Below are 16,589 nucleotides of genomic sequence, written 5' to 3' on the forward strand. Positions count from 1 at the left end.
GTACACTCATGCGCACACACCACACTGTGCATCACCTAGTATACTCTGGGCTCCTCTTAATAGGAGCAGATTAAAACCATCACACTGGGGAAAAAGTATAAATCCTGACTATATAGAAAAAATAAATCTGTTGCATCACTTCTGTAAGGTGCTTGACATTTTACTGTTTATTCTCAGCAATATATGCTCATCCTAAATCCTAGAACATGGTATATAACAGGGGTGAAAAGGAACCCTCATAGAACTAGCTACAGGAGAGTATACTCCAAGAGGGACTACTGTCCGATAGTTGTTATCCGTTAACTGATGCCAGTTAATGATGGAGCTGGATATGACCCACATTCATTCTAAGAGGGTATCATTGAACCGTGTCGAAATCGATTATAACTATTTTTTCACATTAACCATGACCATAAACAGACCGACGATGACAAAGAGTGCTTTCTACTTTCTGGCTTATTGCCATATGACATCTAATTGATTTGCAAGCATAGGTCATATAATCATATTTTATTAAACAATGCCCCCTTTATTCTGTAAGAATTGTGCTTTCACACAAAAGTAATTAACCGCTTTGTAATATATGCTGGCTGGGACACACTGTGGACTCAATGCACTAGATAGAAAGACCAGGGAAAATAAATAAAATCAGCGCATTATGCTAAAGAGCTTAGAATCTGTGCCAAAAGCAATGAAAGAAAATGCCTTGTCCGATGAAATGTTTTACGATGTAAAGAGAATCTTCTCTTAACTAACCACACGAGAAATGATACGTCGTCTAAGGGTCTGTATTACACAGCTAGGCAAGGCATTCATTTGTTCAGGTTTTAATCCATTCACACAGCATGTAAATTGTAACAAAATACAGCACATTTCTGTGAATACAAAGCAAAGTTTTAGCAATTCCTATATAACTATCACTCAGACACAACTAAAATGAGTTTAAAATATACAGAGAGTTTTTAAAGGGTTTCATTTAAAATATGAAAATTATACAGTACATCAGGAAACACAAAATGTTTGTTTTTTTTGCTTTTAAAACCAAGTGCAATATCGTGTCAGTTGAATAAAAGGGCTAAACATATTGCCAAAGGGCCACACTTCAAATGTTTTTGGGGTCCCGTACCTCCAGTCAAAGGTGGCTGCAACAGACCGGCTAGCGAGCTCATAGGAGTCGTAGTCCCCTCCTGCCCACCCGCCGAATTCTATGTATTCCTCGTCAACTTGACGTTGTACTCATTGCGGATAGCGTCCGAGATGTATTAACTCTTCTACAACATTAAAATAAATTAGAAAATTCCTTTATGTGGCTCTGATTTTGGAAAAGACCCCTGAAATCTGTTAATGACCTAAGTTCATAATAAGTAACATAAAAAAAGAATACTAATACACTATTTAAAAAAAGACCATTAGCCCTAAATAAAACAGTTATTGGTCTTTTCTATGGCACTTATCTCTGGACTTTTACAACCAAGAATTAATAAGCACTGCAACCCTTATCCGCTCGTGTAAGAGACAGTATTAAATGAAACATGTTCCTTGTGAGACAAACCATAAAGAAAATATATTTACAGCCAGAAGGAACAAAAGGCAGCTTGTGGTGAAATCACAAAATATAATTAGAAACCCTTTAATGACTCCATCTTCTCGAGTTCACATTTCAGTGTTACCTGTAGGACGAGCCCTTTCACCATCATTAATTCAGATCCACAGGACCCTCTGAAAACACTAAAGTCCTTCTAATTTGTGTTCTACCAACGTTGCCCCATCTTCACATACTTGCTTTGGTTACTTAGCTGGATGCTTGGCATTTCCTTTGAAGTTTAGCCAGGCAAAACAAAGTCCCACAAAACAAGGTTTGCCAGGTTATTCTTATAACGCCAATTCCTCTCCGTGCATCTCGAGACAGTGAATACGGCAGCAGAATAACACGGAAAGCTATTCAACGCCTTCACGTGCCTTCAGACACTAGCAATCTCAATTTCCTAAAGCGAGACCTGACTATTTATGTAGTTCTCCTTGAACGATAGGCCACAAAGCTTCAAGGTCGTTTGCAACATGGAGTTTCTGTAGACCTTTGGAAGCGGACGTGGGGAGGGACACCTTGTTTATCAGTGGAATGGGTTGAGACAATTCTTTACCAGACTTACGGATGCTCTCACATTTGGAATGCCAAAGCAGTTGAGTGTCAAAAGTAACATCTGATACAGGTCATCTTTACCACAATGTAACGAGAAGAAGAAATCTATAACACGTACTCGCCAATACCACCCCACCCCATACAAATATTAAAAAAAACTAAAAAAAAAAAAACTATGGTACAACGAACACGTGTGCAGCAAAAAAATATATGCTTCATGTATCAAACCACTTTTGGTGTTGAAAAATTAATTCTTAATACAAAAATGCAATTGGTGCCTTAAAAGAAAACAAAAATACATTTTAGACATCCCTCATTATTTCCTGCATTGTTAATCATTCATGATCAGTTTTACGTTATCTGGCACACCCAACAAAGCTACTTGCTCATCCGTTTGTCTAAAACACGTGCGTATCGCAAAGCCAAACTCTCCTATTTCCTATCTACATCTACATTAGTGGTTTTTCTGATGACAACAGTGATGCCAGGTGTAGAGAAAGCAAGGCAAGAATAACTACAGTAAACAATTCTGCCATCTGCCTGCTTGCTTGCTACGGGTGAGGCTCATATACACAGAGTTTAGTAAATATGCATGTTATCCAAAAATAAACCTACATTCTGTACAAAAGAAACACAGGTTTGCTCTCATCTGTAAGACCGATCAAATGATTGACACGCTGGTTTTCACTTTCTCTGCAGTGGTCTTTTCCTTTAAAACCACAAAGTCGGACAAATCTCTTCTGTACAGTTTTACCAAAATCTACATGTATGTTTTTTTGTTTCAAGTTGCTTTGACATACATACATAGAAAAATAGTTTTGATGCTAGTTAAGTCTCTGAACAACGTGCTGGCTTCCAGATTCCCTCCGCCTCGATAAATTCTGCTTTTACACAGAGTTGTCTCGTAAAACAATCAGTTCCACGGCATTCTGGAACTTTTTAAGCAATGAGACGGCTTGTCCATGGTCAATATTGATGAAGCTGTAACCGTTAGCCTAAGAAGAAGAAAACAAAAAGGTAATTTAACTTTATTAGTGTATTCTCACAAACTCCGCACACATACATCTCAGTGGTCTCATGTCTTTTGTTCATACATGGATTACAATATATATATTTATAAGGTAACTGAATATTGTTACGGGTGTTAGGCCTTTACTGAATCCAATCATCACTTCTGAAATGCCATACAACAGAGAGATCGGAATGACAAACGTAATACTTATATTAATAATTCTGCCTGCATACCAATGATACATTCATTTTACGATATTACAATGAAGTTATGGAAAGTTTGATGAGAGAAAGAAACAATGGGCGACATCCATAAGTGTGCATGATAGGCAGATTTGGTGGTTAATTTTGGGACACAAACATGACTTTTTGAGTTATTTTCCTCAATTTTGGGGCCTGTAAAAGCTCACATAACACACAATATCTTCTGTAACAGAAATCAAGACGATCTTACTTGTCCTTTATTGATTATACATGGTTCAATATGAGTTCAATCAAGAGGAGCCAAAAATAAAAGAATAAAGAGCATGCGAGTTGTAGTTTGGTGGTAGCCGGAGAGCTATCTGTGGGCTACTCATCATCTAACATAATCCAAGTGCAAGTTATCAATGTCTTCTAAGGTAACCCTAGCAGGCCTCAGGACGCCCAAGGTAGAAACGGTCTATTACTATATTAAGTACTAAAATGATTCTGCCCCAGCCTACTGCAACAATGAAATGATATTAAGGAGTGAGGAAATGCCACAAAAATTCTAAGGAAGAGCAATCTACACTATTAAGCAAATGATTCGGGTAACTTTTTTAAAAGTAAAATCTGCTAATCTGATGAACTAGGACACTACTATTTTCTATGTTTACATATGTTTTAACCCTTACAACAGCATACACAGTACTGTACTTGCCTGAAACTCCCCACTAGACACAAATGGAGATGCATGAAACAAGGGGAGAGCATGAGCGTTAATGATATTCATTGATGTCGTATGGTCTACTCCTGACCAGGGCTACTGCCAAGTGTCAAGCCTACCTGGATTATTTTATCCCCAGGCTGCAGCAGTTTCGATGCTGGACCTTCTGCCTGAACTCTTGTTACAAATATACCCTGGAAAAGAAAGCATGGTTTACTCTTGACAAGCCATCCAGCGAGGTAACAGACATTACCAAACTATTTACCTATACAAAAGGAGTGTATACATTTTTATATATATACTGTTTGTATGTATGTGCGTGCATATATACACATAAACATACAATATAATAGACAAAGTATTGGGACTTCTGACCATTACACCATTGCATTCTAAATACACAGACATTAATACGTAGTTGGTCCCCCTTTGCAGCTTCTACTCTTCTGGGAAGGCTTTCTACAGGAAAGAGGGTTTCCGTAGGAATTTTTGCCCATTCATCCAGTAGAGCGTTTGGGAGGTCGGGCACTGATGTTGGATGAGAAGGTCTGGCTCTCTCTGTGCAGCCATGTTCTTCCACACAAGACTCATCCAATCATGTCTTTATGGACTTTGCTTTAGTGCACTGGGGCATAATCATGCTGGAATAGAAAAGGGTCTTCCCCAAAACTGTTCCCACAGAGTTGGAAGCATAGCAATGTCCAAAATGTCTTGGTATGCAGAAGCAATAAAATTTGTCTTTACTAGAAAGAAGGGACCTAACTCCTGAAAGTCAGTCCCAAATCATTATCCCTCCTCCACGAAACCTTACAGTTGGTACAATGCAGTCAGGCAGGCAACGTTCTCCAGGCATCCGCCAAACCCAGACTCGCCCATCAGACTGCCGAACAGAAAAGCGAGATCCGTTGCTTGGCATTGTACTTGGTGATGTGAGGCTTGCATACAGCTACTCGGCCATGAAAACCCATTCCATGAAGCTCCCGCCAGTTTTTGTGCCGATAGTAATGCCAGTGACTTCTACGCACTATATGCTCAGCACTCGGTGACCCCGCTCTGTGACGGGGTCTTCTTCTGTTTCGAAACACTTCGGCTTCCCAGTGACACCACTTACAGTTGCCCGTGGAATATCTTGCAGGGATGAAATTTCACAAACCGACTTATTGCAAAGGCAGCGTCCTATCACAGTACCCGCACTTGAAATACTTCAATACTCTTGAGAATTACCCATTTGTTTCACAAATGTTTGTAAATGCAGACTGCATGGCTAGGTGCTTGGTGTTATACACCAGTGGCAATGAGTCTGATTGAAACACCTGAATTAAATAACAGATATGTCCCAATACTTTGGTCCATATAGTGTATGTAGGTATGAATGTATAAGCTATATATATATATATATATATATATATATATATATATATATATATATATATATATATATATATATATATATATATATAAATAAATCAAAGACAAAAATAAAATTCTAAAGTACATATAAAACACACACTGCATTAATTAATTTTTATAGTACATTATTACAGCATTACTCATGACTATAAATGCTTACATCATCTCCAGGTCTGAATGGATTTCCTCTACCACCAACACCTCCTGATATACTAAATCCAAGCTCGGGATCTTTTAGAAGTCTTATACGGATCTAGAAATTAAAGAAACAATAACTTTAGTTTATACATTATGAATTCAGTAATGCTGATAAAACAAAACTGACACATTAGTTAAGGCTGAAGAGGATAAAACTGCTCAGCTGCATAATAGAGCGCAACGTTCATATCAATCATACCTCCTCTTGCTGTAGCGGCCAGTATGAGAATACCATGGCCATAGGGCAGCCTTAAGCTAAGGATGAGTCGAATAACCTCCCCGCTGGAAGAATGTCTTACCATAGCTGGTTGGACCGGTGGGTGATGATGAAGTGGACCATAGGAGGCTTGAGGCCTTGTGGGCTGGCACATCTGACCATTGCTTATATGCATCTACAAATAATAGATGTTTTAACTCATAAGACATTCATAGACAGAAAAAATTGTATAACATTATAATAAATAAAAATCCTTTTTCACTACAACTTAACACAGGAAGATTTTAAGAGCTAAATGGTTCTAACCCACTTTCAAATTCTTTGTATTATGTTCTGAATAAACAATGAACACAGCTGGCAGCAAACGGGTGATGAACGCTAACATTTTCTCATATACAAATATGCTAGGAAAGTTATTTTCCCTGGCAGACCGCAGATTAAGGATTTAGAAGACAATTGCTTACATTAGTGAACATTCCGACTGATGAAGTGCGTGTGAAAGTATAAAAAGTGTTCTACTCACGCTTTATACCATGAGTAAGGGAATTATATATGCAGAATATAGATCTGTTTTTAACTAGTATTCTGTTTACAGGATGGTTGAAAGCAACATGCATGCTGTGTCCACAGCTACCTTCTTCACGCCATCTGCAGCGCCTTCCTTGCGGACCAGGGTCGAGTAATTCTGCTGCCCAGAAACAAAAACCTCGTCTTGACTCGGCTCTCCGGTGCTGCCAGCCTGCGGGTGCTTTGGGGAGAAGGTAAAAGACCATAAATAAAGGGGAAAACAACAGAACAAATCATGTTTGCATACAGACTTTGCCGAGTATCCTTGTAGCCGTGCATGGACTGAAACTCCCATTACTCTCAGATGCTAAACACAATGATGCTATTGCCCACAGGACTTGAGTTTACAATGAACACATTCATTTTTAATCAGAACAGTCAAATCAACTATATTTTTACTTGGAAAATATGTTTATCTAAGATACATGAACGCTGGTATACTGAACATCCAATAATAAAAATAGCAGAAACGCTGTCATGTAGCGGAGTTTTATAGCTTCAGCTTCAGAATTCCTTATTTTGTAGAACTAAATTTGCTGAGCAGCTTATTTCAAGGCCTAGAACAAGCAGGCATTTAAAAAAAGCCATAAATTACCAGAATAGACTGCAATGCACGGTGTTGAAACCAGATGAAACATAGATAAATAATACAGCATAATAAACTGATTTAATAAGTCCTAGTTCTGCAAGTTCCAGAACTAATAGAAATACGACCTTTTAGTTTAAATGAATAATGCATATAGTTTATTCAGTGGAACACGAGCTGAGGTGACAGGAAACATTCCTTATGTTACTATGAGAGCGAGCACTTCGGCCATTGTACATATTGCTACCCAGCCCGGGCAAACGGCTGCCCAGCATTGTGAAATGCGTATAACCTAGAGCTATTGGAGTTTATGCATTCCACATACTGCAGGGTAACACTTTGCTGCGATGGTCAGCAATTTGTGTGACCTGGAAAACATTGAGCCTTTCCTGCGGGATGAACGTGCCATGGCTGTCCCTTCATAATGCAGTTAAGCGAGTTAAATGGCGTCCTTTCACCCAGGTTAATGAACTCCCGTATCAGCCCCAAGTACCTTTTTTTCCCCTTTCCTAAAACAGCCCTACGTAACTGGAGTGACCGCGCTCGCAACGCCAAACCATTTACACACCTCCATCTCCTTCCCTACTGCTCCGGGTCAGTTTCTTTATTCTCTAGACAGGGGACACTGCTTGGCCATGCCCACTACCCTCCTACTTGGGGGCTACCCTGCCCCTATGTCTGGCTAGCTCCACCCCTCCATTAAGCCACTCCCCCAGAAGGTAGAGAACTGATGCTGATAGTTTGGTCCTGTGGACTGTAAGCCGCATCTCACGGGATAATGAAGCCGCTTTATGGAAATGGAAACAAAATGAGAATATTTCACATGTGTAGAACAGGTTTCCAGACATTTCACGCGGTCACTTGTGGGGACACTTGGGTTTGGATGGTGCGATTAGACGCATCACTAGAGGGTCAGGACTTAAAATCGCATAAAATGTCTTGTTAATGACCTACTGGTAAGCTATGGAATTCATTTGAGGAGGGAAAAAAAACAATGTTTCTATACACATTATTGTGGCATTTGGGGATATAGAGCATTGCACCTGCCTTTTTATTCTGTACAGAATAAGCACATTGCCAGTGGAATATTACATTGCCAAAGACTGATTAGACCAACGGAAGTCATCACCAAAATGTTACCCAGGATCTGTAAAGATCTGCCAATAAAGGACCTTACTGCGGTATCTAGGAGCCAGAGGAAAGGGCTGATGGGTATATAGTGAGGGACCGTGCCGCACAATAATCATGTGATTTTAGCCCTGCACATGTGACATAGATACAGAAATGTCTGCTAACCAAACGTGTGAAATGTAATTGTGTTTCCAATTATTGGTTTATTGTTGAAAGGAACCTGTCAATGCTTTTTTTCCCTTTATAAAATCGTAAGGATGATGGGTTTTGGTATAAAAAAAACCCCCAAAAAACACTAAATGGTTTATCTACTCTTATTTTTGAATAAATTGTAATGACTGCTTTCTGTTACCCAACTACGAAAGACCCCAAGATTAAGGGTCTCTTTCGTTTTATTGTTTAGTAGATCCAGTGCTGGCTGGGACTATTCCATACCATCAACACACGCTAACACAGATCCCATCCCATGGTAGCATGTAGTTACTCCCCCAAAAGACCACCGGAAGTGTTTACTCACACGAAGCATATGTGCACCAGAACCTCTTCTGTCAGCAACACTTAAGGCAACACTGCCCTGGCTGCCATGCAGATCTCTAGAGCTGCCATAGAGAGAGCTGCTGGCTGCACTGTAAGTGGAATTAAAGGACCTGGAGAGCATGCTCTGAATAGAGAGGGACAGATGTGACAACACAGATTAGTAAGGCATGCATGGACACAACGGGTTAACACAGAGCCACTCTGCGGCACACAACATGCAAATACACAATACATAGCAGTGTAGTCGGATGGTGCGCGTCATTACCGTATACAATAACTCAGCATGCAACGTTTATACACCGAGGGGTTTATGTACGACGGAGCACTTCGGGAACCAAGGTGTGTTTTGGTGGACATGCTACTTGAAACAGATTTTACCGACTGTGTTCTGTGTTCACATTTTATGAGTTAAAGGACTGATCCGGCCCTGTTTTGACATGAAATGCACATTGGAGTACATTGTGCAAATCCTGTTCTTCAATATGTTAAGAATATCTGCATCCATGCCTTGGACTCCACTATACATTTTCAATAAATGGCGGGCTGGAGCACTCCTGTAAGACGTTTATAGAGTTATATGTTCTCACCCAGTAAGCCATCAAAGCGTAAAAAAAAAAAAAAAATACACGTAGAAAACCAAACAAAAAGGCGACCAAGGCAATGCGGCCATGCGTTACAGTGTTACGTGAGGAACAGTCGCTGTAAGTTACGGTACATTTTAGCCGTACCCATTTTACAGTCAGTGGTTTGAGAGACTCTGGGGTTAGTTTCTGGGGCAGGGAAGAGGAGGTGAGACCCAAGAAATTGGAAAGGCTTTGTCATAAATCTCTGCGGGAATTATTTTAGCATTTCTTCGGGGCGGTTATGATGACGGGCCCCTTGATTCCAGAACTTCTGCCATAGAAGGCACTATAATGGCGTTCTATGAAAACGCACTGGTGTATCTGCATAGAACACAACACGCTTCGCATGCCGCTTCTCTTTATTAAGAACTGGGGCCTTTTTCCAGTCTTCGAACCCAGCTTAATCAGATGCGGCTTCCATCAAAGTTCCAGTTAAATGCCCAACAGGGTCAGGCAGCTGCGGCAGAAACATTTCTCTAGTGATCCTTGTGGATTGTTCAGTGAAGCCTCTCTTATATAATGTATAGATGATGTGCATTCGTGAAGCCATTAACCTTTGCCACCGCAACCCTTCCTGGAGTACTGGCCCATTTTTAATGCTTTAATGTTTCAATTCACCTTCAAACACACAGTGAAGAAATCCCAAGAAGGAACATAAAGAAAAACACTTGATTGTTTTAATTTGTCTTTACGCATTCAGAATTCCCCAGAATTATTATCAATGCTCTATTTTCTCATTTTCTCTCAGGCATAAAATACCGCGTTACCCGAGCCGTCCCTGTACATTTTGATTAGGATGGTAATTTGCCAAATAACCACTAGAAGGCAGCGACGTATTGCTGGGTATCTGACCGCAGTCACTGTAATGCTATGAATGAAGACCCGTTCATTTCCACAGACACACGTGCTGCACAACGGACCGGCTTCCAGCTCTTACCAACGTGTTCTTGTGCTTTACTGCTTGGTACGTTCGTGGTAACCCTGGTAAAATGTCTCTTCGAACAAATCACCCGAAGAGAACGGAACCGAAAGAACCATTTCATTTATGACATTCTTTTAGAGGCCGTATGGGAAATTGGTACATGTGATGTAGCCGCTTGCAGATTTACTGCGTCGCTAATAATAGCTTTAAATGTGCTTCAGGTCACATAAGGTAACAAACAATCCACGTGGAATAAAGGATTGCGGGCAGATGCAGAACATCTTGATCATGCCATAAAAAATTGTAATGACTCCATGAATCTCACGCAGGTGCACATAACGCAGCAGCGAAACACACCCCGAGTAAGCGTCGGCACAACCAAAAGCTTTTACGCTCTAAACATCCTCCTTGTATGAAGATTTCGTGGACATGGTTCAGTCAGGCATTTATCCTTTAGCGAGCCGGCCATGCCTTACAAAGCTTAACCCAAACCTAAGCTCGGAAATACACTTTACTGCGAAAGAACACTTTTTGTAGCCTTCATGATTACTTTGCAACGAGCCTGGAGAAGAGACACCGATTTTACCCAGTAAACCAACAATGCGATCACACCGTGACGCTACTGGTTTCCTATGGTTTTAGAGACACACAGTTAATTGAGATTAGGAAACTGCATTCTATATGGAGCATGAAGACGGAACCAATTCTCCTTTGTGCTGAAACGTGAAAATTTCCTGAGCAGGAGACGTCAAGAGCAGCTGAGAAATCTTCTCTTCCTACAGTGTGTAAAAAAAATAAAAACCCCGGGATCCAGGTTTCCACCGTATATATTATTATGTTCTATAGATTAGATACCATTCTCACCTCTTCCCCTTGGGAATTTGCCGGCTTTGAAATAACATTTATTATAAACACTTGTAAATTCCTGTCTCACCTCTACGGCATCTGTCTTATTCTGACAAAGTAATGTTATAATAATGTGTGTACCATAAAGACAGATGTATAAAAGAAAGCGCACACAGTAGAGCTTTGTAATGGTTTCCTTGGGTATCGATACTGTAACAAGGTCACCCGCCTGCTCAGAAGCAGCGCCAGCGCACAGTATGGCCGTGTCTACCGACTCATCGGCTTATGGGAAATATTTAGATGGGAACAAGCTCCCCATATTGAGGAAGGTGTGCCGTTCAGGGTACGTACATTTATTATAGTTAAGGTTTATTGGCTTACCTTTTCTAGTTTTTTTGCCTCAATGTGCCGTAGTACCTGCTCCCTCCAGTCGTGAGGAACTTTACCTCTCCCTGGTGGCTCCAGTAATGAGTGTTCAGAATTGACCCTAGAGTTTGTTTTTTTTGTCGGGCTAGTCCTGGAGTAGTTAAAATCGCTCACAGACATCGTTCTCTCAGGAATATCGTTAACAGAAGGCCGTGCGCTTTGTGGCCTGGGAACGTTTGGCCCGTCGGTGCTGTAGGTCCTGGCAGACATTGGTCTTTGGGGACCTGGCATCACGTGAGCAGCCCGGCCGATCGTATGTAGCTCTCTGTAGGTCATATAATCCCCCTCCGGCACAAGCACTCGCCTTGCAGGTCCTACATCCCCCAGCGAAACAGAAGCATTTGAAGACACGCTGCCTTGTCGCTGAAGAGTGTTACGGCTTTGGAGAACGCGGTCATTTGGAGACACAGCCCACATCTCCACGTGTCTTGGTCCCATTCTCTGATGCATATTGTACATAGTACTTGATCTTACGTTGTTATGATTGGAAAAGTTCATGTTTGCAGAATGTTTCACATAGGTGGGACTATCAACGCTCTCTGACATATGCAAACGAGGTGGTGGCGGCGGCAAGCTACCTTGCTCAATAGGGGTATTTTGTTTCTGCGACCATAGATTGTCTTTGGTTGCGGCGTTGCTGCTGTACTGAACATTATACTGAGGCACAGCAGTCATTTGAGAGCCTGATGGACCTCGCGCTTGGTACATCCCTTCAGGATTGTGGTTAGAATCAAATTTGAAAACAGTTTTCTTTGTGGAAGAGACCAGATCGGAAGATGAAGATGAGCCAGTGAACACTTGCAATGATTGATCATAAAGAAGGGTAGCCGACTTACTCCGGACAATGTTTTGTCCTTCAGGGCCAGAATTGACAGGTTTCCCCTGAGATGCCTGCTGCTGAGAACCCGGTTCACTGAGGATATCGTAAATCCTTAGCGCTCCAGTCTTGATATTAGTAGTACTCTGAGACTTTGCAACCGAGCCCACAGAATCTCCTAGAGGGGATGACAGATCGTCCGTACTCTTTGAAACACACAAGTCATAAGAAGGCACTGAATCTTCTGACATGCTCCTGGCAGGATCACTTGTGTCTGGAGACATGGGTTCATCCAACGAATGCCCATTGATTTTATTCATATCGCCTATACCAGAGTACTTACGCCTGTTCTCAAAGAGTTCCGCCTTGACCTTTTCTTTATAATTGGTAAAGTCCTTATCCGATTCAGCTTCCTGGGAAATCAGTGATCCTCCCCGGGCGCTGTGATGTATCACATCTTCACTGGAGATGCTGCAAATGTTTTTATTAATTTGATTTAAGTTCTGGGATTTATCGGCGTTGGTTATTATCCTGTCTTTTCCATCTGGGATTTCAGTTCTCTCACTTTCTCCGACCGTGACTAGTTTTCCTCCATTATGCAAAAGGTTGTTAAAATTTTCATCTTCTTGTCTACAAGAGAATGATGGAACGTTAGTGGCTATATAGAAATTCACACTTTCAACAACAGCACCAGTTTGTTTCTACAAAACAAGTACTAGAAAGTAACTGTTATGGTTCAATATGTTATCAGGTTTTCATGCACATTTACAAATGTCAAGCGCAATGTCCCAATGTAATTTTCATGAGCGGGGGGGGGGGTTATACTCGCATTATTTGCTGAACGGACAGCGCTTGAGATATGCAACAAATATTAAAAGCTATCAAGATGAAACGGGTGAAGCCAAAATACTCTACAGAATTATTTAGGGGGCAATAGGGAATTAAAGATTAAAGGAACAGTTTGCACGTTGATCTAACACCGGCAAAGGACCCCACGGACATCTCATCAACTCATCATTCAAGGAGCAGCATTCTGACTAGCTAGAAAAATGAAAGGTGAACAGACCTGATTTTGAGATTCATGGCAATGTTGGACTCCTTTTCAGGTGAGCAGAGTGATGTGTCGTGGCTGCTCTCTGTGTTTAAAGAGACAGAATCTGACATCCGGGATGGCGAGGAGCAGTTGCTGTTGTTCTGATTACTGTTGTGGGTCACTTCGTCAGACAAAGAGTCTGCATCTTTAACATCATCTGAAACATAATATATCAATCTGTTCAACAAAGTCTGTTGGAAGAGGCTAACTGACTTTTCTGGGAAAGGAGTACCAAAATCAGGACTTTTCGGTGTTTTTAACCTAAATTACTAGTAGAATGAAGGAATAAAGTCTAAAGAACAATACTGACCACTGTTCTGATGACAATGAAAGTAGGGTAATAGGAAAATGATGAATCAAACTCATGGAAAAGTCTCATGTGCGGGCAATGGAGCTGTATAAAGATTTATTCTGCTACACAGTTTGAAAGATGGTCTTATGCCCACAGCACCCATAAAACATGACTTGGCCTCAAGGCTTGCACTCTCTTGTGAGGTCTCGTGTGCTCAGGCCGGGGTCTCTTGCTTTGGTCTTTTGAGGGAGCAGAAAACCCAGATCCATTCCATGTCGCTGCTACATCCTGAATAACCACTAAGGGGCAGCAGCAGCGCAGAGCTGAGGGACCCAGCGGGATTTGGGACCCAGTAGAAACAGATTACCGTTCCTGAAACCTTCATTGTTACGTCACTGCAAGCTGGAACATGTATTTTGATATTCCAAGCACCATTCTACCATTGACACATTGTAACATGGAATAAATAGCCTTAAACGGATGTGTTTTTTTTTTTAGAATGCTGTATTTTATTAGCTTGATCACTCTACCCTTTTGCGAAAAAACATTTGTTTAAAACAAACATACACAGTGTGAACTCCCATTTAGGATGAAGGTCTGGAAGAAATATTACCAAACTACTTTGCAAGTTCCTTTGCAATTGGTATTTCTCAATAGGAAGGGAATGAAAACGTGTCCATATTGACAAACCTAATATTTACAGATCATCAAATGCAACAGTAATTACAGACAGACTTCCAGAATCAATACACTGCATTACATACAGCCGGCTAGTGTTCCATAGGGCACCCGGTCACAAAGAACGGCCGCTTGGGACAACTGCCTAACAAAAAACGATTGCATCTTCCATCGTCCCGGGTGTCGTATTGGAGATATTGCTGGCAAGGTAGCCAACCAGGTATCCTTCTCAGGATTACATATGTATAACAGAACTATGTAACAAAAGATCTATAAACCTATGCACTCTCCCACGCTGCCGTCTCTCTCTTATCACTTCATATTATTACTACGGAGATCCAACACTTTAAATCTGCTGACGGCCATCAGGGTTATACTTCTTCTAACGCATAACCGACAGCGGCTGGAGATGCATTGAATGCACATGCCACGTTACATGATTATGTGTGAATTTGCAATAAACAGATGCTTTTTGTAACCCTATCTCTTTTTACAAATCAGGCCTCCTCACCTTTTTTATTATTTCCCAGTGCCACCACTTTCGGTTGATTGATTGAAGTCTCTATCAGCGGAGGTCGCATCTCAGCCATTTTCATTTCTTCATCGTAAGACAGGTCTTCAGACTCCTGCGGCGCACAAAATAACACATTTAACAGGAAAGTGAAAACGTCTAATCTTCAACCAAGTCTTCTGCAATATAGTTTGTTTTTCCTTTCTTCAGCTGAATTTGACAGAAGGAACGACTAGCTTTGTTTTGTAATTGCTGTGGTGCGGCTCCTCAGGTGAGTGAGTCTGCTCTGTGTCAAACGACAGGTCTCTAGTGAGAATGAGTTAAGGTCCGCAGTAACAAGTGAGCCAAATTTATGATCAAGAAGAGCCAGTTCTACATAAAGCATAACTCTGTTTGTTTCATGACTTGCATGAGATTGAGCTCATTTCAGTTTGCATTGCGCAGGACCAAGCAAGCTCCTCATTTAAGGTAAGATAGACCTTTATTCTCTGATCACACTATCTATGCATCCATTGCGTAGTCCTTCAGTTTCTAAATCATTTACCGTGTTTTGCCACGAGACGTTGTAGAAAAGCTCATAATGTCATACCTCAAACGTATCTTCATGGTTGACAACGGTTTTTGTGTTCCACAAATTTTTAACGAGAGTGGTCGACTCTGAATTTCCAACGTCAGTCTCGGTTTCTGATTCACTTGTCTTCTGGGTGCAGTTTTCCACTATATTCCTGTCCTCGTAATCACTTTTAATAGGGACAACCTCTGATGTCTAAAGAAAATAAGAAATTCATTCATGCAGAGTGATGACTGGGGGAACTAAACAATAGAAGGCAAAGTTAGAGCCACTTTTCCCATAATTAATTACCCCCAAAAACCCATAATACAACCTCTGATACATAAACGAGGAGGAATCTGTGGAATGCAGATCGTTGTTCTGCTTTGTTAAAGCAGGACAATAATAATCATTTTACTTCTAATAATAATAAACCCACGCATGCAGATTATTAGCATCATGCAGTGTATCAAAGAAACGTATTGTCTTTGTGCAAATTTAAGATTCAGAGAACGATCCACTTGACCCATTATCAAAAACAATAATTCAATAAAAGTCCATTATAAATGTCTTTACTATTTCTATGGCTTTAGCTTGTGTATTAGTGACTAACACAGGATCTTAGCATAAGATCTATAAAGCATGCAGCCTACAGAGAGCATATAGCAGGGGTTTCTAAACGTATAAGGCAAAAAACCTAAACACCCGCTGTTAATATCTCGGTTCTCCGGCTGCACCCAGAAGGCTGTATGAAGCATCGCAATGCAGTGTGCCGTCCGGTATCTCTAGGTCTCTGAGACGCTCTAAAGGTGGATTGTACCGATGTGTATCTTAAAACAATGGACCAACCTTCACACCGACGTCTCTCATTGTAAGTGGCTGGCACTCGTTTAGCTTCATCTCTCGATTTGCTTCTTCTAATTTTTCTTCATCTTTTAGCCTGTGCACGATGGTTTGGACAGTTTTTACCATGTTCTTCAGCTCATCGGGATACGGCGTGGGATATCTCTTCAGGTTGCCCTCCTGTTTGACACACAAACGCCCAGAGGTAAATTCAAATGTGTTTTTAAGCCCTTGGGATTCTCTGTGAAATGTGACAACGCAGACAATATCCCGACCCAAAGACA

General features: G+C 41.0%; 1 protein-coding gene across 1 annotated transcript in view; it reads right to left on the reverse strand.

Moving 5' to 3' along the window:
* Positions 1–3,027: 3,027 nt before the first annotated feature.
* Positions 3,028–16,589, reverse strand: part of LOC149285505 (erbin-like) — a 35,033-nt gene continuing 21,471 nt past the window's right edge. Inside the window, exons 15-22 of the mRNA XM_089495230.1 lie at positions 16,312–16,485; positions 15,502–15,678; positions 14,913–15,027; positions 13,405–13,588; positions 11,477–12,968; positions 5,629–5,721; positions 4,178–4,252; positions 3,028–3,135 (exon numbers count right to left, since the gene is read on the reverse strand). Coding sequence (XP_089351356.1) covers positions 3,028–3,135; positions 4,178–4,252; positions 5,629–5,721; positions 11,477–12,968; positions 13,405–13,588; positions 14,913–15,027; positions 15,502–15,678; positions 16,312–16,485 — 2,418 coding nt within the window. The remainder of the gene's footprint in view (positions 3,136–4,177; positions 4,253–5,628; positions 5,722–11,476; positions 12,969–13,404; positions 13,589–14,912; positions 15,028–15,501; positions 15,679–16,311; positions 16,486–16,589) is intronic.

Source organism: Sceloporus occidentalis, unplaced genomic scaffold (genome assembly GCF_023333645.1).
Source record: "Sceloporus occidentalis isolate IW3139 unplaced genomic scaffold, rSceOcc1.0.p SCAF_78, whole genome shotgun sequence".
Lineage (NCBI taxonomy): Eukaryota > Metazoa > Chordata > Lepidosauria > Squamata > Phrynosomatidae > Sceloporus > Sceloporus occidentalis.